General features: G+C 45.7%; 1 protein-coding gene across 1 annotated transcript in view; it reads right to left on the bottom strand.

Annotated features, from left to right (window-relative positions):
* LOC148539621 (A disintegrin and metalloproteinase with thrombospondin motifs 2-like) overlaps window positions 1-24,865 on the bottom strand; it is a 975,120-nt gene that overhangs the window by 146,910 nt on the left and 803,345 nt on the right. The window contains exon 18 of the mRNA XM_088451253.1: window positions 19,247-19,379. Coding sequence (XP_088307379.1) covers window positions 19,247-19,379 — 133 coding nt within the window. The remainder of the gene's footprint in view (window positions 1-19,246; window positions 19,380-24,865) is intronic.

The raw sequence follows: 24,865 nt of genomic DNA, 5'->3' as shown, positions 1-24,865 counted from the left end.
CACGTGCATCAACAAAGTAGTGCCAAGCGTGCGCCTGTGTCATAAGTAAAGGGCCGGCTGGCTTGACCGTTAAAGGGTGCTGTAACCCCCCAAAGTACACTCCAGTCCAAACCAAAAAAAAAATTATTTTCTGTGTTTGTGAATTGTGTGCGCAGTAGCCGCACGTGCATCAACAAAGTAGTGCCAAGCGTGCGCCTGTGTCATAAGTAAAGGGCCGGCTGGCTTGACCGTTAAAGGGTGCTGTAACCCCCAAAGTACACTCCAGTCCAAACCAAAAAAAAAATTATTTTCTGTGTTTGTGACTTGTGTGCACTGTGGCTGCACGTGCATCAACAAAGGAGCAGCGCCAAGCGTGCGCCTGTGTCCCATAAGTAAAGAGCCGGCTGGCTCATTTCTTAAAGGGTGGTGTAACCCACAAAGTGCACTACTCTCCAGCAAAAATAAAAAAATATTTTCTGTGTTTGTGTGCGCTTTAGCCGCACGTATATATATCAATATAACATAAATGGAGGACCAAACTTTCTCCGATAAAAATAAAATAGGGAAAGATCAAGAACCACTTCCTCCTAGTGCTGTTGCTGCTGCTGGGAGTTGTTCATCATCCCAGAGAGGAAGTAGGAACATCACTACTTTTACTAAACAATTGACCCTCCAACAGTCCCTAGCGATGAGGATGAAGTACGACAGCAGTCATCCTGAAGCAAAACGTATAACTGAGGCCTTGACTGCTATGTTGGTGTTAGACGTGCGTCCGGTATCCGCCATTAGTGCAGTGGGATTTAGTCAATTGATGGAGGTAGTGTGTCCCCGGTTCCAAATCCCGTCTAGATTCCACCTGCATCCTCAAAGCAGCAGCGACAAGCGTGTGTCTGTCTGTTAAAGGGTGGTGACACCCTCAAAGTGTGCTACACAAACAATAAAAATATTCTTCTTCTTTTTTCTGTCTTTGTGAAATGTGTGGGCTGTAGCCGCACCTGCATCCTTAAAGCAGCAGCGACAAGCGTGCGTCTGTCTGTTAAAGGGTGGTGTAACCCTCAAAGTGCGCTACACAAACAATAAAAATATTGTTAATCTTTTTTCTGTCTTTGTGAAATGTGTGGGCTGTAGCCGCACCTGCATCCTCAAAGCAGCAGAGACAAGCGTGCGTCTGTCTGTTAAAGGGTGGTGACACCCTCAAAGTGTGCTACACAAACAATAAAAATATTCTTCTTTTTTTTTCTGTCTTTGTGAATTGTGTGGGCTGTAGCCTCACTTGCATCCTCAAAGCAGCAGCGACAAGCGTGCGTCTGTCTGTTAAAGGGTGGTGACACCCTCAAAGTGTGCTACACAAACAATAAAAATATTCTTCTTTTTTCTGTCTTTGTGAATTGTGTGGGCTGTAGCCGCACTTGCATCCTCAAAGAAGCAGCGACAAGCGTGCGTCTGTCTGTTAAAGAGTGGTGACACCCTCAAAGTGTGCTACACAAACAATAAAAATATTCTTCTTTTTTCTGTCTTTGTGAATTGTGTGGGCTGTAGCCGCACTTGCATCCTCAAAGCAGCAGCGACAAGCGTGCGTCTGTCTGTTAAAGGGTGGTGACACCCTCAAAGTGTGCTACACAAACAATAAAAATATTCTTCTTTTTTCTGTCTTTGTGAATTGTGTGGGCTGTAGCTGCACTTGCATCCTCAAAGCAGCAGCGACAAGCGTGCGTCTGTCTGTTAAAGGGTGGTGACACCCTCAAAGTGTGCTACACAAACAATAAAAATATTCTTCTTTTTTCTGTCTTTGTGAATTGTGTGGGCTGTAGCCACACTTGCATCCTCAAAGCAGCAGCGACAAGCGTGCGTCTGTCTGTTAAAGGGTGGTGTAACCCTCAAAGTGCGCTCCACAAACAATAAAAATATTCTTTTTTTTTTCTGTCTTTGTGAATTGTGTGGGCTGTAGCCGCACTTGCATCCTCAAAGCAGCAGCGACAAGCGTGCGTCTGTCTGTTAAAGGATTACATCGGTGACAGCATCCAAGTAGGCATGTCAGACAGTCCGTACCTGTACTGGCAGGAAAAAGAAGCAATTTGGAGGTCCCTGTACAAACTGGCTTTATTTTACCTGAGTTGCCCCCCCTCCAGTGTGTACTCTGAAAGAGTGTTTAGTGCAGCCGGGAACCTTGTCAGTGAAAGGCGTAGGAGGTTGCTTCCACAAAATGTGGAGAAGATGATGTTCATAAAATGAATTATCAACTCTTCCAGGGAGACCAGCCTCCAGAACGTACAGAGGGACCTGTGGTTGTGGATTCCAGCGGGGACGAATTAATACTCTGTGAGGATGAGGATGTACACAACACTGAAGAGGGTGAGGAATCGGTGGATGAGGAGGATGAGAACGACATCTTGCCTCCGTAGAGCCAGTTTGTGCAGGGACAGATTAATTGCCAGCTTGTTTTGTGGGGGCCCAAACGAACCAATCATTTCAGCCACAGTCGTGTGGCAGACCCTGGCGCTGAAATGTTTGGTTTGTTAAAGTGTGCATTTATACAACACAAGGGTGGGTGGGAGGGCCCAAGGACAATTCCATCTTGCACCTCTTTTTGGTCTTTGCATTATGTATAGTTTGGGGCCTAGTTTTTCAAACTGCCATCCTGTCTGCCACTGCAGTGTCACTCCTAGATGGACCACGTGTTTGTGCCGCCCACTCGTATCTCTTAGCATAGTCATCCAGCTACCTCGGTGCAACCTTTTGGACATAAAAACACTATTGTGAGGTGTGAGGTGTTCAGAATAGACTGGAAATGAGTGGAAATTAAGGTTATTGGGTTAATAATAGCATAGGAGCAGAAAAACCTACAAATTCTGTGATTTTAGCTGTTTTTATGCTTTTTAAAAAAAAAATACAGATCCAAAACACAAAACCCAGAACCCAAAACACGGAAGGGTGGTTTTGGCAAAACCAATCCAGATCCAAAACACGAAGAAAGATCCAGATCCAAAACCAAAACACAAAACACGAAAAGTGGCCGGTGCACACCCCTACTTGAAATATGCTTAGCAGACTGATAGAGAAGTTTTATCTTGCTTAAAGTTGCAATATATTTTGATACAAATAGATGGCAATGTATACTGTATGTTTAATGTAAGGGTGGGTACACACCTAAACGACCAGCAATCGTGATGATGTTCAGGGCGATTTGTCTTCACCCTGCACATCACATGATTGCCGGTACACACTTCAAAGATTTAATGAAAGATGGAACAATCACTGTTCCGTCCTTCATTAACATGTACAGCCTCACACGCGATATCGTGTGATTGACTGTGCAGCACAGCCAATCGCACGATATCACATGCGACCACGGGAACGCGCAAATCGGGCATACACCCTGCACAATATGCCCGATTTGTTGTTCCGAATTGGCTAAAATCGGCCCGATATCATTTAGGTGTGTACCAACCCTATGGAGGAAGTAATTAGAATGACTGAGGGCCTGACTAAGATTTACGTAAGTTTTATATTATCGTTTCATAAATCTCATGTTTAATGATTTGCGCATGCGCAAGAGCCAGTGCGCATGTGCAGATTTGATCCTGTGACGTTGGTTGCAATGCTCAAAAGCTGCAGCATGATTGACATGCTGCTGGCATTTGGGGTGACGACAGGAAGCATTCGGCGTCGGCCCTGTTTTCTGGGCTTACAGAAGCCAGTGGCTGTGCCGTTGGACACTGATGGTTACCCAGATGTCCGATGTTCATCTGATGCTGCGGATCAGAGAAGCCGGCAGTGGGCTTCTTTTTACTTGAGATGCCTCCTGTGGCTTTTGCATAATTTCGCACAGCCGCTGCGTATAAATTTTGCAACGGCGGCAAAATTAGCGTACAACTCCGAATGAGATAATGTGATAAAACATACAAGCCTACTTTTCTACAATGTCCTCGAGACTCCCATATATAAGGGTGCTCTCTTGGACTCCCAATAGAGTAGGTCAGTCTCCCAGAGCCACTCGATGCCCAATTTAAGCAAACAATCTGGGGGTTTGATGACATAATTTGTGTTATTCATCGTGTCCTGCAACACCTCCCACCAAAAAATGTAAATGTATCCAACTCCTGTTCCAATAACACATGTAAATGTCCATCCGATAAGGTGATGCCATTGACTGCAGTAAGATGAGATCAGCCAAAATAGTGTACTGATATGGAGCAAACCTCAACAATAAAATGCAGCAATATGGCTACAGGACTCCTATTCCTTTCTGTCAGTGCATGATTCTCAGTGAAAAAAAAAAAGGACCTACGCCATGCGTACAACTTAAAAAAGCTCACCAAAATGCCTAAACAGACAATGTTGTATCAGAGGATAAGGAAGATCTAGTTGACCAAAAGACAAACAAGTGGCCTACAATCCAAACAGACTTAGGGATATATTTACTAAAGTGCGGGTTTTTAGAAGTGGAGATATTGCCCATAGAAACCAATCAGAATCTACTTGGTTGCTATGGGCAACATCTCCACTTTTAAAAACCCTCACTTTAGTAAATATACCCCCTAAAATCCATTCCCCGTCGCTCGCCGGGTCTCGTGCATGCGCACGACGGAGCTCCCTCCGTCGTGCGCATGTGCACTTGGGCACCATCGACCCGCTTGCGAGCGTCCAGCGCTCGCGAGCAGGTCAGAATCAGGCCCTGAATACAATTTAGGAGACAAAGTGATTTTTTTAAATCTAAATGGATGTAGTGTTTATTATTGTCAGATGTGACTTTATCTCATGGACAGAAAAAACAGCTTCCATGACAAACATAGGACAGGATGCAGCAGTTGAAGACCAACCCAAATTCATATTTTGTGGCAGGAGAGCTATCCATGTGGAGTAACCAGGCCCCAGGCATGGGAGGACAACACTTCAAAAACTGCCAAATGTCAGGGTTCAGCCTAGGATCAGTCGTTACTCACCACCATGCCGGCTTCTCCTGACTGCACGTGCGGTTAGACGCTGGGTACGGCGGTGGGTGATACACTGAGGATTCTTCCTTAGGTGCTAAGGGATTTCCATGTGCGGTGCTGTGTCTTGGAGATTGTGGTTTCCGTCATGGGCGCCGCCATGACAGTCCTTCTCATGTGATAGTATCTCCACCAATGGTAGCATGGTCTTTGTCAGCTGACGTTGTTCTCCTATCAACTGCTACCTATGGGTATATATCCAGCGCCAGAACTCCAGGAAGTTGTCTGAACAACGTTTGTCATTCGTAGTGTATGCTAGTTTGGTCCTCGTTCCAGGTTTCCCTGAGATTACCTCCGTGTCTTCTCCAGTGCATTTGCCAGTGAGCCACTCCAAGCTATCTTCAGTGAAAAAGTGCATTATAACACCTCAGCCTGCTTGCAAACCCTGCGCTACCTTTTGCGCAACAGTGCGGCATAACACCTCAGCCTGTGTACTACTTAGCATCTCCTCTGGGAGCATCAGTGCGTCTTACCACCTCAGCCTGTGTACTACTTAGCGTCTCCTCCGGGAACAACAGTGCGTCTTACCACCTCAGCCTGTGTACAACTTAGCGACTCCTTTCAGAGCTACAGTGCGTCATACCATCTCTGCCTGTGTTCTATACCAAGGACTCCTACTTCAGCGTCTACATACCTTTACCTGTGGGTACCTCAAGTACCAATTTCTTGTGCAGCTGTACTTCCTGAAAGGCATATTCCTCAGACCACCGTCTGTGTGACTCTCTATCACCACAGAGTTTGGATACCATATGAAAGGACCGTGACCTGTCTGCTGGGTGCAGCTAAATACCCATATCCCGATTGGTAGGGGTCACTGGTGAAGACCTCCCAGCAGGTTAGACTCCGCACCTTTGGTAAGGTCTCGTTAACGTCCAAACTCAATGGATGAGGAGATCATACATTCAGGCCCCTCGTCTCCATTTTCTTCCCCAACCCTAGACCTCTGCTTCCAATTCCTCAGTGGCAAGCGTGACACCAAAATTAAGAAAAGTAGATAACAGCAAACCCCTGGACTACTACGTTATGAAAATGCTTCCACTTCTACCAAGTGGATTCATATATCATCAAAATGTAAAATAAAAATGCAAAAAAGATGCCCGGCGGTAGCAGAGTCTCACGGAACCTGGTTCACCAAGAGGGCCTTTTTTAGTGCGACTGCAGCAAAGATGTAAGGACACATCTGTACTTTAAAGATGAATACATGAACATTGCACTGCTTAATATGCTCATACATTCTGGAGTGCAGGCTGTGAAGTACAGCGGTACGGGTCAGGACTGCAGCCACCCTCTCCATTTCTACTACTGGCATGTCGAGGGAATCCGGGACCTGTCATGCTTGGAGACCTTTGACTGGTGGCACGCTGACTGACTGTAACTACTACTAGAAAATGGATGAAGTACTGTAGCCTGCCCACAACCCACATCCAAAATTCTTTTGGTCAACATACCAGAAGGAGAATCTGCCAACATCTGCAGCAAAACTACTTCCTACAGCAGTCTTACATCTTTTAGACACTTTGGGAAGAATTTACAAAGCAGCGGCTTCTGTACAACGCTGTTTTCCGGAGGGTTGCAAGTGAGTATTTTAATCGGCACCTGGAGTCAGTGTTAAGCACGCCGGGCTTTACACTGACTGCGGGTGCCGTTTTAAATATGGACCCACAACCCGCCGGGAAGCAGAGGCTTAGAAAAGCTGCTGCTTCGTAAATTCTCCATCTTTGTATGTTCAAAGTCTGAAAGAGAAGAGTGATGAGAGGAGGCTCAGAGATATGGGGCTTCATTCAGAGGCGGTTGGAGGATGCAAGCGGTCACTCAGAAACTGGACGGCCGCTTGCATCCTGACCGCCCGCCTGTGTTTCGGTCGTTAGGCTGTGGGTTTACACCCACAGCTCTAACGACCGCTAGGGTGATGGTCGCGATGGTCAAAGACCATCGCGACCATCGGGGCTTACGACGAGACCCAAGGGTAGGGTCTCACTTGTCCCGGAGAGCTTGTCCCGGAGAGCTTCTGGCTCTGTCATTCCCAAGGGAACGCCTCCGTTTGGGCTGCCACCCCCCGGCCCGCCTTCCAAACGGGGCGAGCTGTCAATCAACATCGACAGTTCGCCCCCTTTGGAAAGAGACCCGCTACGACCAGTGCTGTCGGTCGTAGCGGGTCTCACGCATGCGCACGAAGGAGCCGGCTCCCTCGTGCGCATGCACACTGGACAAACATCGAGGCGGCCGTGCGGTCGTAGACCGTACGGCCGCCTCTGAATGAGACCCATAGTGCCCGACACTGCAGATGCATCAGGAGACTGTTGCGCAGCAGTCACTGTAACTGTCTCTTTTGCAGCAGGGGGAAATATGGGCAATATAGAAACAGTCAAACCACATGCCAGTCCAGCTCCACAACTGGCACCATCTCATACTTAGCTCTCAGCTTATACATGTGCTGTTATTATAATTTGTAATTATATGACCCAGAGTGGGTGCGACTATTATATAGCAATAATTATTTTGGGGTGAGAGTTTGGGAGTTGGGCCCCTGGAGTTGTTCTGGCTGGACCTTTTTCAGGGCATCACCACTTAATTCACATAGATAATTTTTATCACTTTTCTAATTGTTTGTTTATTATTTATGTCATTTTAATTCTTTCACATTTCATTAACACTTATTGATTTATCCTTACACATCTATCCTTTACACTTCACTATCACCTTTTTTCCCTTTTTCATGTGATGCCCTGGGGATGGTCCTTGGCTGGAATTTTTTGGGGCACCTTGCTTCTCGGACGTGAAACCCTTAATGTTAGGGATGCCAGTTTAGAGGAGCCTTAACGATGGCCTGGCGCTTATTCATATATTTGCAAATGTATGTAACTAATACCTCTGAATCTCTATTATCATGTAGGATTTAAGTATTTTTTGTTGATTTTGCTGCAGTGTGCTGGAGGGCAAATCCCTTTTTTCTACCATCTCATACTTGCCTACCCTCCCGATTTGGTCGATAGCCTCCCGAAAATCAGGTGCTGCTCCCGACCTCCCGGGAAGGCAGGCAATCCTCCTGGCTGCCGCCCACCCCTCCTATCCCCCTGCAATAACCCCTGCAACCCCCCCAGCAGGGGGGGAGCGGTAACACGATTTGCATCATTTTGGCCCCGCCCCCTGCTTCACAATGCCTATATTATCGGCATTGTGTAGCGGGGCGGGGCCAAACTGATGCGATTGTGTGACCCCACCCCACCACGCCCACAACTGCCTGTCACCCGCCCGGCCACTAACACCCTAAGTGTGCTGCCCCAGGGAGTAGAAAAAGGAGACAACCAAGCAAGCTACATTGATAAATCCCGTGCAGGGAATCCTGACTCCTCATCCCCTGCAGGCAAAACCAGCCCTGTAGAATCCTGCATCACTTGAACGCTACCTGTGGCAAAGGCAACACCATATACTATGACTGACTCACTTATACTAGCAGTGCCTACAGGTCGTTTCCATGTGATTATTAATTTTATTCAATGTTGCTGAGTACTTATCAATGACGAGGAGATTGCTTCTATTTTTGCTCACTTGGCCTGCAGAGACAAAGGGGGGGGGGGGGGATTGCACCCATGTGGGATCACGTGACAAGTAGAGCTGATATGCTGTTAACTACAGAGGGAGGTTACTCCCATCTGGGCAATGATCGTACCCAGCCCGGAAGCAATTTCATCAGATTTTTGTCCCTGTCTGTATGTGGAGCCTTCATAATAAATATAAATAATAATAATAGTAAGTAAACCATGTTACATAGGTGCTCCACAATTAGTTCAAATGCACAAACCATTAGTATTGAAGCCATGTAATGTGTCACTCTCACATATCAAGGTAACACCACAGAAGTCACAACATGCTTTCCTCTCCTGGGCTCCTGAATCCTACTTTGTACATGAAACACACAATGAACACACCTGCTGCATACACAGAGCATACAGCAAACGTAGAACCTGCACACATAGAACATACATGGAACTCAAGAGAACACAGTAACATGGTTTCTACAAAGAACACACCTTTAGCAAAGAGAAAATACATATTCTACATTGTACATAATATACAACCTACACAAAACATATGTGTAGCAATACACATGGAACATACATGCTGTGCAAATAAAGCATGCATCGAACCCACAGAACATGCAGGGAACACACCCGTGTGTCCAGGGATCATATGGGAAGCTTTGCATTATTATATTATCTACAAGCTCAGTAGTTCTTGAATTTAACTGGAACATACATACAAATGAATATATATATATATATATATATATATATGAGTTGACTGTAGAGCGACTGGTTTATAAACCAGTCGCTCTACAGTCAACTAATTTTTCTACACATTTTCTAATACCTTTACCAGTATTCATTATTGACATTGAGCAGATGCCCGTATAGAGTGGGCTTGGTTTGCACAAACTTTACACGGTTGGTTATATGGTATATCACTTATAAATTATTGTATATATTGCTGGCGCCGTTCCCACCTATTTTTTTTCATATATATATATTAGGGGTGTGCACCGGCCACTTTTCGTGTTTTGTGTTTTGGTTTTGGATCTGGATCTTTCTTCGTGTTTTGGATCTGGATTGGTTTTGCCAAAACCACCCTTCCGTGTTTTGGGTTCTGGGTTTTGGATCTGTATTTTTTTTTAAAAAAGCATAAAAACAGCTAAAATCACAGAATTTGTTGGTTTCTCTGCTCCTATGCTATTATTAACCTCAATAACCTTAATTTCCACTCATTTCCAGTCTATTCTGAACACCTCACACCTCACAATAGTGTTTTTATGTCCAAAAGGTTGCACCGAGGTAGCTGGATGACTATGCTAAGCGACACGAGTGGGCGGCACAAACACGTGACCCATCTAGGAGTGACACTGCAGTGGCAGACAGGATGGCAGTTAGAAAAACTAGGCCCCAAACTGTACATAATGCAAAGAAAAAAAAGAAGTGCAAGATGGAATTGTCCTTGGGCTATGTTGTATAAACAGGACATGCACACTTTAACAAATCAATCATTTCAGCGCCAGGGTCTGCCACACAACTGTGGCTGAAATGATTGGTTCGTTTGGGCCCCCACAAAACAAGCTGGCAATTAATGTGTCCCTGCACAAACTGGCTCTATGGAGGCAAGATGTCATCCTCATCCTCCTCATCCACCGATTCCTCACCCTCTTCAGTGTGTACATCCTCATCCTCACAAAGTATTAACTCGTCCCCACTTGAATCCACCACCACAGGTCCCTCTGTACCTTCTGGAGGCTGGTCTCCCTGGAAGAGCTGATAATTCATTTTGATGAACATCATCTTCTCCACATTCTGTGGAAGCAACCTCCTACGCCTTTCGCTGACAAGGTTCCCGGCTGCACTAAACACTCTTTCGGAGTACACACTGGAGGGGGGGCAACTCAGGTAAAATAGAGCCAGCTTGTACAGGGGCCTCCAAATTGCCTCTTTTTCCTGCCAGTACAGGTATGGACTGTCTGCCATGCCTACTTGGATGCTGTCACCGATGTAATCCTCCACCATTCTGTCAATGGTGACAGTATCATATGCAGTGACAGTAGACATGTCAGAAATTGTTGCCAGGTCCTTCAGTCCGGACCAGATGTCCAAACTTGGTCCTGCCTGCCCTGCATCACCGCCAGCGGGTTGCTTAGGATACCTAAGTTTTTTCCTGGCAGCCCCAGTTGCGGGAGAAAATGAAGAAGGAGCCGTTGACGTGTCACGTTCCGCTTCAGCTGACAGTGTTTTCACCAGCAGGTCTTTGCACCTCTGCAGGCTTATGTCGGCCGGAAAGAGAGACACCACATAGGCTTTAAACCTAGGATCAAGCACGGTGGCCAAAATGTAGTGGTCTGATTTCAACAGATTGACCACCCTGGAATCCTGGCAAAGCGAATGAAGGGCTTCATCCACAAGTCCCACATGCCGAGCGGAATCGCTCCGTCTTAGCTCCTCCTTCACTTTCTCCAGCTGCTTCTGCAAAAGCCTGATGAGGGGAATGACCTGACTCAAGCTGGCTGTGTCTGAACTGACTTCACGTGTGGCAAGTTCGAAGGGCTGGAGAACCTTGCACAACACGGAAATCATTCTCCACTGCGCTTGAGTCAGGTGCATACCCCCTCCTTTGCCTATGTCATAGGTGGATGTATAGGCTTGTATGGCCTTTTGCTGCTCCTCCATCCTCTGAAGCCCACCGCGTCACAACCTCTTGCTTCAGGTGATGGCGGGGCAGGTTCAAGAGTGTTTGCTGGCGCTCCAGTCTTCGGCACGCAGTCGCTGAATGGCGAAAGTGGCCAGAAATTTTTCGGGCCACCCAAAGCGTCTCCTGCACGCCCCTGTCGCTTTTCAGAAAATTCTGCACCACCAAGTTTATTGTGTGAGCAAAACATGGGACGTGCTGGAATTTGCCCAGATGTAATGCCCGCACAATATTGGTGGCGTTGTCAGATATCAAAAATCCCCAGGAGAGTCTAAGTGGGGTAAGCCACTGGGCGATGATTTCCCTCAGTTTCTCTAAGAGGTTGTCGGCGGTGTGCCTCTTACTGAAACCGGTGATACACAGCGTAGCCTGCCTTGTAACGAGCTGGCGTTTCTGAGATGCTGCTACTGGTGACGCTGCTGCTGTTGCTGCGTAAGGTGATACATCTACCCAGTGGGCTGTCACAGTCATATAGTCCTTAGTCTGCCCTGTTCCACTTGTCCACATGTCCGTGGTTAAGTGGACATTGTGTACAACGGCATTTTTCAGGACACTGAGGACACTTTTTCTGACGTTTCTGTACAGTCTCGGTATCGCCTGCCTAGTGAAGTGGAATCTAGACGGGATTTGGAACCGGGGACACACTACCTCCATCAATTGTCTAAATCCCACTGCACTAATGGCGGATACCGGACGCACGTCTAACACCAACATAGCAGTCAAGGCCTCAGTTATACGTTTTGCTTCAGGATGACTGCTGTCGTACTTCATCCTCCTCGCTAAGGACTGTTGGAGGGTCAATTGTTTAGTAAAAGTAGTGGTGTTCCTACTTCCTCTCTGGGATGATGAACGACTCCCAGCAGCAGCAACAGCAGCAGCGGCAGCAGTAGGCGTAGCAATGCAGGATCCACCAGAGGAATCCCGGATAGGAGAGTCAGTCATGCCAGTGACATGGCCTGCAGGACTACTTCTGATCCTGACTAAGGAGGAAATTGACGAGGAGGGAGTTGACGGTGTGGTTTGCAGGCGCTTGGATACAACAGGACAACGGGATTTAGGTGTCCCTGGACTGCTTACGGTCTTAGCCAAAGTTTCTGAACTTGACAGTAACTTTTTATGAACGCGCTGCAGGTGCCGTATAAGGGAGGATGTTCCTAGGTGGTTGACGTCCCTACCCCTACTTATTTCACCTTTACATATGGTACATATGGCAAGACAGTTGTTGTCCGGATTTGGATAGAAATATTGCCAGACCAAAGAGGTGGAATGTTTGGTCTTCTGCCCAGGCATGACCGTGATGGGCTTTTTCATCCCACGGACAACAACTGTCTCCCCCGGAGCCTGATTTAAACAAACCACATCACCATCAGAATCCTCCTCGCCAACTTCCTCCTCAGCGCCAGCTACACCAGTATCCTCATCCTGTTGTACTTCAACAGTGACATCTTCAATTTGCATATCAGCAAGTGGACTGTGGGTGCTCCTTTCAGCACTTGCAGGGGGCGTGCAAATGGTGGAAAGAGCCACCTCTTCCCGTCCAGTGCTGGGAAGGTCAGGCATCGCAACCACCACCACACTTGGACTCTCCTTGGGGATTTGTGATATCTTCTTAGAAAGCACAGTTCTTCGCTGTGCTTTTGCCAGCTTAACTCTTTTGATTTTTTTAGTGGGAGGAGGGCTTCCATCGTCATGTGAAGCTGAACCACTAGTCATGAACATACTAGGGATCGACCTTAGCCGTTCCTTGCCACTCCGTGTCGTAAATGGCATATTGGCAAGTTTACGTTTCTCTTCAGCTGATTTAAATGTCTTTTTCAAGGTCATTTTCCTGAACTTTGCCATTTGGGATTGTATGTGCCCTCTACTATGACATTGGGCATCGGCCTTGGCAGACGACGTTGATGGCATGTTATCGTCTATGTCATGACTAGTGGCAGCAGCTTCAGCACTAGGAGGAAGTGGTTCTTGATCTTTCTCTATTTTATTTTTATCGGAGAAAGTTTGGTCCTCCATTTATGTTATATCGATTTGATATATACGTGCGGCTAAACACAGAAAATAATTTTTTTTTTGGTTTGGACTGGAGTGTACTTTCGGGGGTTACAGCACCCTTAACGGTCAAGCCAGCCGGCCCTTTACTTATGACACAGGCGCACACTTGGCACTACTTTGTTGATGCACGTGCGGCTACTGCGCACACAATTCACAAACACAGAAAATAATATTTTTTTGGTTTGGACTGGAGTGTACTTTCGGGGGTTACAGCACCCTTTAACGGTCAAGCCAGCCGGCCCTTTACTTATGACACAGGCGCACGCTTGGCACTACTTTGTTGATGCACGTGCGGCTACTGCGCACACAATTCACAAACACAGAAAATATATTATTTTTTTAGCACTTGGGGGGAGCACCCCTGATGGACAGAGCACCCCCTGGACAACACTACAGCACCCCTTTAGGACTGGGACACTGCACAGGACTTTGGAGTGGACACAGCCCCTATGGAGAACTGACTGCACAACACAGTCCAGCCAGCCCCTATGGACTTTGAAGTAGTGGACACAGCCCCTATTAACAACAGCAGCACAGCACAACACAGCCAGCCCCTATGGACTTTGAAGTAGTGGACAACAGCAGCACTACACTACACTACACAGCCCTAACTCCCACCCTCCCTCTTCACTGTCCACAGCCGAGTGAGAAAATGGCGCCGACGCGGGTACCTTATATAGGATCCAAAACCCGCGAGACTCGGAAGGCGGGATGATGATGTTTTGCCTCGATTTCAGATCCGAGTCAGGCGGGAAAAGTCGAGCCTGATTCGGATCGGACTCGGATCGGGGGGGCTCGGATTTCAGAAATCCGAACCCGCTCACCCCTAATATATAAATATATATATATATATAAATAAAATGAATGAAGTAGTCGGCAGCACTCAAGGGATTTTGCAGACAGATAATCCAATAGTTAACGATTTATTCCAACGTTTCACATCATAACATATATCTATATCTATCTAATCTGTATATATATATATATATATATTTAACTGACACCTCAGTCTCTGCCCTGTCCCTCCTCAACTCTCTCAAGCCTTGCCGCCTCTCTGCTATCCTGACCCCCATCCCTGCCACTCTCATCACCTCTCCCCCTATCGATCTATTGCTATTGGGCCCACGAAAGTCTAGCTACTCCCCTGGTTGTAGAATACCTGTCCTATGAGGAGGAAGAGCAGCTTCATCAAGATATCAAAGTCCATGATAGTGACAGGCCTCCAGCACAGGAACAGGCTAGTATGTACAGCTGTGATTGTCACTGTGGGGCCGATTCTTAGTCGGACTCAAAGTGGCTGTAGTTGCAGGCAGCAGCAAAAGCCTGATTTACTACCTTATGCTAATGCGGGAATCATGCAACTGCAAGCGGAAAACTGTGCCGACATTGTCGCATCAGGGTCCCAGCTGGCGTCCCTCGTTGAGTGGTCTGGTCTCCTCAGCAATGGCTTCTTCAGCTCCGGCTGGGCTTTGGTCCTGCAACACTCCTCTGGTCGCCACCATCTTCCTGGGGATCCAAATGTGAAAGCTTGAGAATTCACCAGAGTTTCCACAGGAACCAGAGCCACAGCAAAAATCTGTAGCAGCCAGGCTGTCAAGCACAAATGCAGACAAGGAATATTCTAGTATTCCCATTTGGATCCGGTTCCTGCAGATGCTCTTCTAAATTCTCTAGCCTTCCCATTTGGATCCCCTTCCTGTGGATACTGCTGAATTCTCAAGCCACCCTTTTGCTTCCAGCGCATTCGCTCCAGCTGTCTCCTAAAGTGACTCTCTTGTTATACAGTCCGCCACTTTCACTTAGCATCTTTCTTCAAAGTCTAAGTTGTTTTTCTGTGAATATTATGCACCCTGCTGGTTGCGCCTAATTTCTGCCCTTGAGGCTGTGAGCTGTGGAAATATTGCAGTGAAGCCCAAAATCCCTTACAGGAGTACCTGGTGAATAGCAGTACCCCATTAGACTCTGCACCCTTAGATTGACCCTAATGTGTGTCATGACTCATAGGAGTAGATTGGTTTCAAAGTCATGAAATAAACCAGAATAACATGCTACTCCTCTCATGTTTACAACACAGATGACCTGCACATTCAAAGACTGATAATGGTAGCAATGAACATCTATGTCAGGTCTCTGGTTAAGTGCCCTCAGACCAACAATGCAATGGTCAATTTAACTTAACACTTGGGAACCGTACCTTCAAAATGTTGCTTGCGTGATGCCTAACTCTTGTGAGCTGACGGCCATAAAATACATAATAACATGTGTTGGCCAGAAATGCAATTGGAGCCTTTAATTAAAGGCATCAAATCATCACTTATTGTACCTGCTCAAAAGATTCAGGCGCTTCCTGTTGAGTCTAAACATTTGAATAACCTCCTGGTCTGTCAGGGATTCCAGGACAGGTCCAGATTAATACTGGGGCTGATGGGTTTCCATCTTGATATAGGCCCATAAGCAGTCAGTGTCAAATTGATGATGGGAAGGGCAAGATTACTGCTCTAGGCCACCCTTCAGAAACAGGCCCATGAGCCACAGAATTTTTTATTTTTATAGAGTTGAATGTACCAGGCCAACCAGTAGAACTTATCTTTCCTCATGTTCATGTAATGTCAGTGGTGGTCACACTGTACTAGTCCCTACTGTACTCCCCTCAAACTGTACTAACCCCTTCAGTGCTCCATCACGCTATAACAGCACCTCGTGTTCCCACTCACACTGTGCAACCCGTCCTGTGCCCCATCACACTGTGTCAGCCCCTCCTTATCCCCACCACATCCGGTGACAGCATTTTTCTATACCAACCTATTCCCCCATTTACACTGTGCCATCCTGACCAGTGTCCCCAGCTTCACAGGCATCAGGTATGCTGACAATGTCGACATGAGAATGCCCCGTCCCGTCATGTTTGTAATACCAGTTAAAGCATTTTAACCATGTAGGCATTATAACTTTAAACATGCTGCTGTACCAGCATGTTTAAAGCTATAATGCACGCACGTTTAAATGCTTTAAGTAGTATTACAGACATAGTCACTGTCAACATAGTGATTGTCAACATATGTTGACATAAACATCACTATCAACTTTTGTTCTTACACCATGGTCAGACCTGACACAAGTCAGACCACTTTAGGAGCCTGCATTTGAGACTTTTCAGTGGACGTTTTAGTCACAGTATACGACCACATGCCCACAATACACCGTTACTGTACTATCATTGTGATTGCAGGCCCATTGCAGTAGCATTTACATTCACTTCTTGTGACTCCTAGTCCATACCTATTATATTTGCAGTGAATCTCATGTTGGACCTTGGACAAAAAATAAGGCAGATTCTGAAAAGTCGTCCATGTGCAGTGCAAAAAAAAAAAATCACAATTTGAGACTGAAAAAGTCTCAAATTGCATTTAAGCTTGACTATGAAAAAGGCCCACAATGAGTAACAACGAGATGTAACAACAAACAGCTAGTAATTAATGTGGTCCCTGCAGCACCAGTATTATCCTTGAATATTGCTTATTGTTAAGCATGCCTCCTATTACACATACTGTATGTACTGTATGTGTTTCACGCTCACTAAATGCACACATACATGATGTCTGGCTGGTATGCCTACTGACATACTGTACTTTGCTCTTTATCATTTTCCCATTCATCTCCTCCCCTGCCTCCTTGGTTTTTTTGTTCAATACTGTAGTTCATTTTAGTACTAATACAAATCTTTTGGAAAGGTTCACTTTTCACTGTATCATTTACTCTACAGATGGAGTGGTTCTGCATACACATAGAATTTTGTATTATTATTATTATTATTATTATATATAAAAAACTATATATAATAACTACCAACTAATCATAACCAATACTGGGATTGTTGGATGGCTTATTTTATATCTATAATGATATAAATTTGATGTATATTTTTTTTATTTATATATATTTAGGTAATTTCATGCATGTATATAAATTCATAGGATACCTTATGGCTGACAGCCGTTACAAAAATATTTGTATTTGTTTAGTTATAACCTTTATTTAAAATATAAATGAATAATGTGGAATAAAAAGACATCTTTATTTGTGAGAGTGTTACCAATGGATTCATTAAACAGAATATAAATGACAAGGAGTCAAGAAACATTAACAAGGTCAGCTTCCGGATAAAGAGCACGGTGAGTAAAGCAGGCGGGCAGGTGTTCAGTGTTGGTCAGTATCCTTACAGTGGGGCAGCACTACAGGCTACAGCCCTTTACAGCTATCGGGACTTACTCACGTCCGCATTGAAATAACGCGGGACCTGGTCTTTGTTGATAGAATGGAGTCCCTCCGTGAATTGTACGTTATCAAACTGGGTAACGGAACTTTTTTACATTTACTTCCACTCTCTTACTAAGACTATATTGAGCTTGCAGGATTAATTGGACAACTAAAGTTAACAACAGCATCTTTGCTTATCAGCAACGTTGTATTTACTTTTAGCCACAATGTAATTTTTTATTGCTCCTTTGTGTGCCTTGGTGCAAATGTATCCATTTTTTCTTATTATATCTTTTTTGTCTGTGTAAAAAAAAAAGCCATCCTGTGCACATATACTGTAATCAACAAGCAACACATTGGTTTTATTATACTACTTTTTAGGGGGTAGATGTACTAACATTGGAGAGAGATAAAGTGGAGAGAGATACAGGACCTGATTCAGACCCGCTCGCTAGGATGCGTTCGCTCGTAGCTGGCCGATGCACATGCTTACCTATCGCAGTGCACATGCGTGGACCAGTGCGAGATATCTGGAAGCGTTTGCTCACTGCGCATAGACTGCCCAGCAGAGTGAGTGACAGGAGAAGCTGTTTGTGGGTGGTGACAGGTTCTGTTTGCTAGAAACGGGGGAGTGGAGATGCGAACGCAGGCGTGCCTGAGCATCTCAACGCCGTTTCAGAGGCGTGCATAATTTAGAGGCAGCGTCATAGTACACGTCACCTGGCTGGATTTTACACTGAACTGCTCACAGTGCTTTCGGTAGGGTATGGTCAAAAACAAGCACTGCGATCACATTCGATGGTACCCGATGCACCGATGGTTGAATACACTTCCTGAAGATGATGTACACAAGTGGGCGTCCTAAGACAGGCTGGTGGGTGTCTGCATACACAAAGCAATGGCACGCCAAGACATAGTGGGCGTGCTAATGCCTTGCCGTGTGATCGCCTGCCTTCCCAAATTTGCATTCGCATCTAGCGAGCGGGTCTGAATCAGGTCCACAGAACCAACCAATCAGCTTTTAACTGTCATTTTTCAAACATAACCTGTAATGTGATAGTTAGGAGCTGATTGGTTTGTACTTTATCTCTCTCCAGTGCTTAGTACATCTACCCAAACCAGTCTGTGCGGCGGAAAATTGTTTGTTCGCTAGATAGCGAATGCCTGCTATTTTGAGTGACAGAATGAGGCGTATGTGGGTGGTAACAGGGGAAGGTGCTTGAAAACGGGGAGTGGAGATCAGAACGCAGGCGTGCTTAAAGGTCAAAGCGGGCGTTTTATGGGTGTGCATAATTAACAAAGCAGCGTCATCAACAACGTCAGTTGGGTGTCTTTTAGCCAAAACTGCTCACAAGATTGCGGTAGGAAAAACCAACCACAAGACTAGCGAGCAGTTCCTACGCTGTTCGATGTACTCGATTAATCTAATAAATAGCGGACATGACATATGATGCGAGCGGCCAGGGGGCGTATTATTCAAATAAACGACCGCATGTTTTGTTTGCTCGTTCAGACATAGAGGCGGCAACAGACCGCAAGGAGCGAACGGTTCATTTGAATAGCCACCCCCTTTTTATGAACGAGCGAGCGCTAATAGCGATCAGCTCTGAATCAGGCCCATAGTGTTTTCACATATAGTGCAGCCTATTTATTTTTTCTGTATTTAGTAACTCTTAAAATGATTTATAAAATGTATACAGTGCATTCAGAAAAGTACAATTCTCATTCATGGTAAAACTCACATGGGTTGTGAACACTCTTGAAGATTGCATACTTTACGAATGGGTTTTAGCTTTGGAATAGATTCACACATCTTCTTATGCACCACTTTATGGTCCGATTTTCTTCGACAGCCATATTTTGTAAACTGATGACCTTAAAAATAAATGTGAAATATGATTGCTTTATCTTAACATCTACAGTAAGAGTAATATGGAAAATTAGGCTTGATTCAGAGATGGACGCAAAGTGATTGACAGACAGGTACATCAGGGGGAGGTGCAACGCAAACACTGGCCATTTCGGGGGGGAAGTGTCACAGCTTGCAACTGTGATCCCGTGCGCAGTCACAATGGCTCCGGAGTCTTAGTTCCGTCATCCATGCTGAGTGACCATAGGGTTACTCAGAAGACCAATGATTGACCAATGTGCATCCGATGGTTGCTTCTTCATGCACAAGCGAGTGTTCTGTGATACCGCCAGTGGGTGTCTTACTACAAATTCAGCGGCTGCGGCATTTGCATATTTTCGCACAGCCGATCTTCTTGGTTAGCATGTCTGGTGCATTTTAATAACTGTTATCCTCCACTTTTACTGTCATAAATATGCTACAAATGTATTTACTATGCATGGAATAAATGGAATGGGTATGATATCCCGGCGGCTCAATAGCCACCGGTTCAAATCCCGACGCTGGAAGGCTGAAGTGTGACGATCCCGACAGGGGAGGTAAGTGCCATAACCCTCCCCCTTTCCCCCCTCCCTAATGGCCCGTACACAAGGGTCGATCAGACAATGATCAGATATCGTTGTCTGATCGTCCTGCATGTTCGATATCGAACATTCAGCACATGCACCAACTCCCTAACGACTTAACAAACCCCCCTTAATGACTTATCGACCAGGTTGGCCTGCATGCACGGGCGATGGTCGATATCGACCATCCGTGCCCGCACATCGACCATCGTTTGGTCGCTAGAGGGGTTGATAAAAAGAACAATATAAACGCTCAAACGATAACGATAGTGATCCCTAACCTCCCTGGGGGGGGTGCCTTACAGCTACAGCGAACACTGAGCCTGATTCAGCATGGATCGCTATTGCGATCGCAGTTGCGATTACGCATGATCTGCTGAGAAAATATGCTAATTAATGTAATTGCAAAGCTGTCGCACAGCCAGCATAGGGACTGGACACTACCGCTATCGCACACACGTTAAACCTTGCATGAGGGGTAAAATTGGCCCCTCATGCAGAATTACAGCAGGTCTAACCTGCCGCAGAAACTGCAAGTTGTTAGAACGTAGTGAGTACTCAAGCTGTGTATGCCGTCTCAGTGGCTAATTTATGCACACCCGGGAAACGGCGTTCAAATGGACAGACACGCCTGCGTTTCTCGGACCACTCCCCCGTCGCCACCTCCAAACGCTCACAGCCTGTCACTCACTCTGCAATGGCTTTCATTCTGCTTGAGTGATTGAAAAGCGATCGCAATGCTAACTCATGCATACACATGCGCAGTACACACCATCGACCGATCTGTGTCGCTGTTGCAATAGCGATCTATACTGAATCAGGCCCACTGTGTGCATATAAAATACTGGAGCACATTCTATTTAATGAGTCATATATTCAACCTTGTTACAATTACCCTGGACTCTATGAGCTGTCTGACAAGGAAGGGTTGTGTCTATAGATTCTTTCCTTTTGCTATACATTGCACAACTGGGAATAACCCAAATACAGTATGTGGAACTACAGCCTGCATTTTATACAGATATCGGTCTATTGAGCATATGCATTTCTTGGAAGACACAGACAAAAGCTTTTTATGTTCAAGGGATGTGAATTAATTTTCGTCATCTATACATGTCCAACCTGGTACAGACACTACTTGCGAAGTGGACAAACCTGCGCCAGGAGGTAAGTGAACATTGGAATTTTTTTTCACATGTAAACAGTGGGAATTCTACCTGGACAAGGGGACGTGAACATCTGGTAGAAGGTAAGTATGTGTGTGTGTTAGGTATGTAATAAACTTTTACTTTCTACGGTGTGTGAGTACTGTGTTTTTTTTACAATGAGGGTTTCACAAATGCCAAAGGGCAGACACACTGGCACCTGTTCCACTGTAAAAACAATAGTTTAATTCTATTTTCACCACTATTACCCCTGCAACCACTGACCAGGAGTGCAGGTAAGAGCCCCGGACTTCAGCATAAACCTGGGGAGCTCAGGAGAGGAGGGACCCCTTTGTTAGGGGGGTCCCCACCTCCCCTGAGATTCCCAGCTTGTGCTGACTAGCTTGGGGTGATAGTGCTTTGGCCGGGGAGACCCGGTGAAAGGGTCCCCTGGCTGTGGCATTACACCCCGGCTAGAATTGAGTCTGGTGCTAGTTTTAAAAATAGGGGGAACCCCACGCATTTTTCCCCCTATTTTTAAAACCAGGACTGGCTCAGGGAGCCCAGTGTTAGTTCACTGGCTGCGGTCAGACTGAGAGAACTTTGGTGAGAAATCTCGATCACATACACAATCGGAAAACACGATCTCCGCTAATCATGATTCTTGGCAAATTTGAGTGTTTCAGCTGCCTAAAATCAGCAGAGTTTCAGCGATACAAATCGAGTTTCTAATCGGGCAATCTCGATCAGGTGCGATTCTTAGTAAATTTACCCCGAAATCTATTTTATGTTGTATTCCATTAGTACAGTCAGCACCCTACTGTTATACCCCTTTCACACATACATCAAAATCCTCGGTTTTTGCACGTGAACGCACATTGACCCAGGTTTTTGGTATGTGTAAAAAAAACCCCCACAGGATCCACGTCTCTGCTCTATACCAGGGTCAGACAGAGGCGGAGTTACCGCAAGGCAACGCAGGCGTGCACTTAGGGCCCAGCGGGTCCCAGGGGGCTCGGCCGCTGACGGGGATGTATAATAAAGCAGAGGGCATTTTGTTTACTGCTACCGCCGGGAGCTAGCTACAGTAGCCCAGCACACCACTCTGCCTAGACAGTGTCCTTCTCCTCCTCCCCTGCACTGTGTACACATTACATGCACGGAGAGGGGGAGAGAGGAGAGGAGCCGGCAACACAGGAAGAAGACAGTGAGGTCACGCAGTGTGCGCTGCTCAGCTGCTTAATAAAAGTTGAGGTGGCTGCTGCCAGTGCCTTTAGTTTTTACCATCTGAAGTAAGAGAGCTTACCGCAGGGGTGTAATTATTATTATTAATAGTCCTGCTGTTTAACAAATTCCCGGGGAGAGCTGCCTTCAGACCCAGCTAGAGCAGGTGCATGGCGTGCTCCCTATTAGTTTGCTATAGTGCAGGGATGGGGAACCTTAGGCCCCGGGCCATATAAGGCCCCCGGAATCATTTGGACTGGCCTTTAGAGCTTTTTTTCTGCTAGCCTCATCTGGATAGCAGGGAGAATCTATGCAGCAGTGCCATCTGGAGCATCCTTAGCCTGCCCTCATGTGACATCACACGGATGGGGTATGCCCTGATCCAAGCCCACGAATAATGTTATATATATCAAAGTGGCCCTAAGCAGAAAAAAGGTTCCCCACCCCTATATAGTGAGAGGAGGGTGGATTTATTGCTCTGCCATGTACAAGAGGAGTACTATTAGCATATTACCTGCTTCCCCACACATATATGTAGCTGTATAATAGCAGTGTAGCTATGTCACTGCTCTGATTTATATCTCTGCAGCAGGGAAAGCTACACAAAGGCATGTATCTCTGTGAAAGGTTGTGATAAGGTTCTGCTAAGCTGCTGTCTGTTTTAATATGAGGGGGGCTACTGACCTCAAACCTGCCCCCTCATCTCCTCCCCAACACACCCCTTCTACTTTCCATCCTCTTCTCTTCCCCTGCTTTTATTGATTGATGACTGCCACCATTATACTAACAAAAGGGATTTACCTTTAGTGTGGAGCCTAGACAGGTAATAAGGGCTCAATTTAACAACAATCCATATTACAGTGGCATATTTTGTTTAGTATCGCAGTGATACTAGTAAATATGCTATTCGTATTTAACATTACTTACCCCTCCGACGAGGTCCAGCGACGTCCTCCACGCCGTTGCTGGCAACCTAAAGTTGCCAGGTGATGGGCTGTCGTGTATTGCACATGCCAGGTGCCAGTCTGTGCATGTGCATTACACTTTCACCTGGCGGTGATTCAGGTAACAAACAGCGGTAAACTAAGTTTACTGCTGTTTATTAAACACTGAAAAGATGACATAACCCCTTTAACTGCAAATATTAAGTTTCCCCAGATGTATCACAGAGGGATCGCAGCAGATATCTCTGATACCTGCTGCTATACCTCCATTCCTGCTGGCAGCCACATCTCCCATAGGTTTCTATGGGGGGATGGTTAGCGCACATCTCCAATTGTTAAAGAACTGCACATGCACAGTTTTCCATCTGCGAGTCCAATGGTCGTGATGGTTGCGATGGTGATGCCAAACTGTAACCACGGTCGCAACGCTGGGATCACAGATGCAGCAAGGAGGTGAATGTTTCCCACAGACACCATGTGCTGCATTTGCATCTGAGATGGACCGAATTGCACAGCTGCTTTTGTGCGGCTCAGCCATTCCGTCCATCTATGAATCAGGCCCTATGTCCCTGCAGACAGCATTCAGATTTTACCTATCGGGCACTTCGCATATTTTTTGGAATCGCAGCACCGTAGAGTATCAGCATTTTTTTCACGCCACCCCTAACGTTTAATATTTTAAAAAGTTGAATATAAAGAGGAAAAATGACAAATAATGTAAGGGGAATAAATCAGGAATGTAAATATAGTGTTCAGGATTGTTTAAGGAAGGGAGGCCCCAAATCGGTGTCTTGCTTAGGGCCCCATGAGGTCTAAATCCACCTCTGGGGTCAGGTTGAGACCCGGGTATTTGCCGGGTTGATGGACCCGGCAATACCCGGATCTTATGCCTGAAAGGAGTATTAGTCACCCTCTATTCCCTAACTGGCCTAATTTTGATTATTAGATCTGATTTAAGTCACAATTGAGAGCAAATATGATTGACAAACTGTAAGGCATGATGAGTTACGTTATATTACATTATTGAATAAACACAGACAACATATGGTGGATCCTGCAAAATATAAGATGGCAATGTGAATTGTGAAAAAAAAAAATTACATTTCACATTGTCATCTTATATTTTGTTGACCCCTTTTAGGAAATGCAATAAATGTTATGCTTTAATTATATTTAAGTCCGTGAGTGCCCCGTGTAGGAATACTACTACTTTTTTTATTATAAAAGACGCAGTCACAACAGAATTTGAAACATATAGAAACATAGAATTTGACAGCAGATAAGAACCACTTGGCCCTTCTATCTGACCCATTTTTAAACATATTGTTACCTCAACCCTTATTGATCCTTACTTCTTCTGAAGGATATCCTTATGTCTATCCCATGCATGTTTAAATTGCTCTACTGTCTTAGCCTCTACCACATCTGATGGGAGGCTATTCCACTTGTCCACTATCCTTTCTGTAATTTTTCCTCAAATTTCCCCTGAACCTACCACCCTCCAGTTTCAGAACATGTCCTCTTGTTCTAATACTTCTCTTTCTTTGAAGAATGTCTCCTTCCTTTACCTTGT

The sequence above is a fragment of the Taudactylus pleione genome, unplaced genomic scaffold (genome assembly GCF_031769625.1).
Source record: "Taudactylus pleione unplaced genomic scaffold, aTauple2 ptg000025l, whole genome shotgun sequence".
NCBI classification, from domain to species: domain Eukaryota; kingdom Metazoa; phylum Chordata; class Amphibia; order Anura; family Myobatrachidae; genus Taudactylus; species Taudactylus pleione.
The sequence above is the reverse complement of the archived record's forward strand: the minus strand, read 5'-3'. Positions and strand labels throughout refer to the sequence as shown.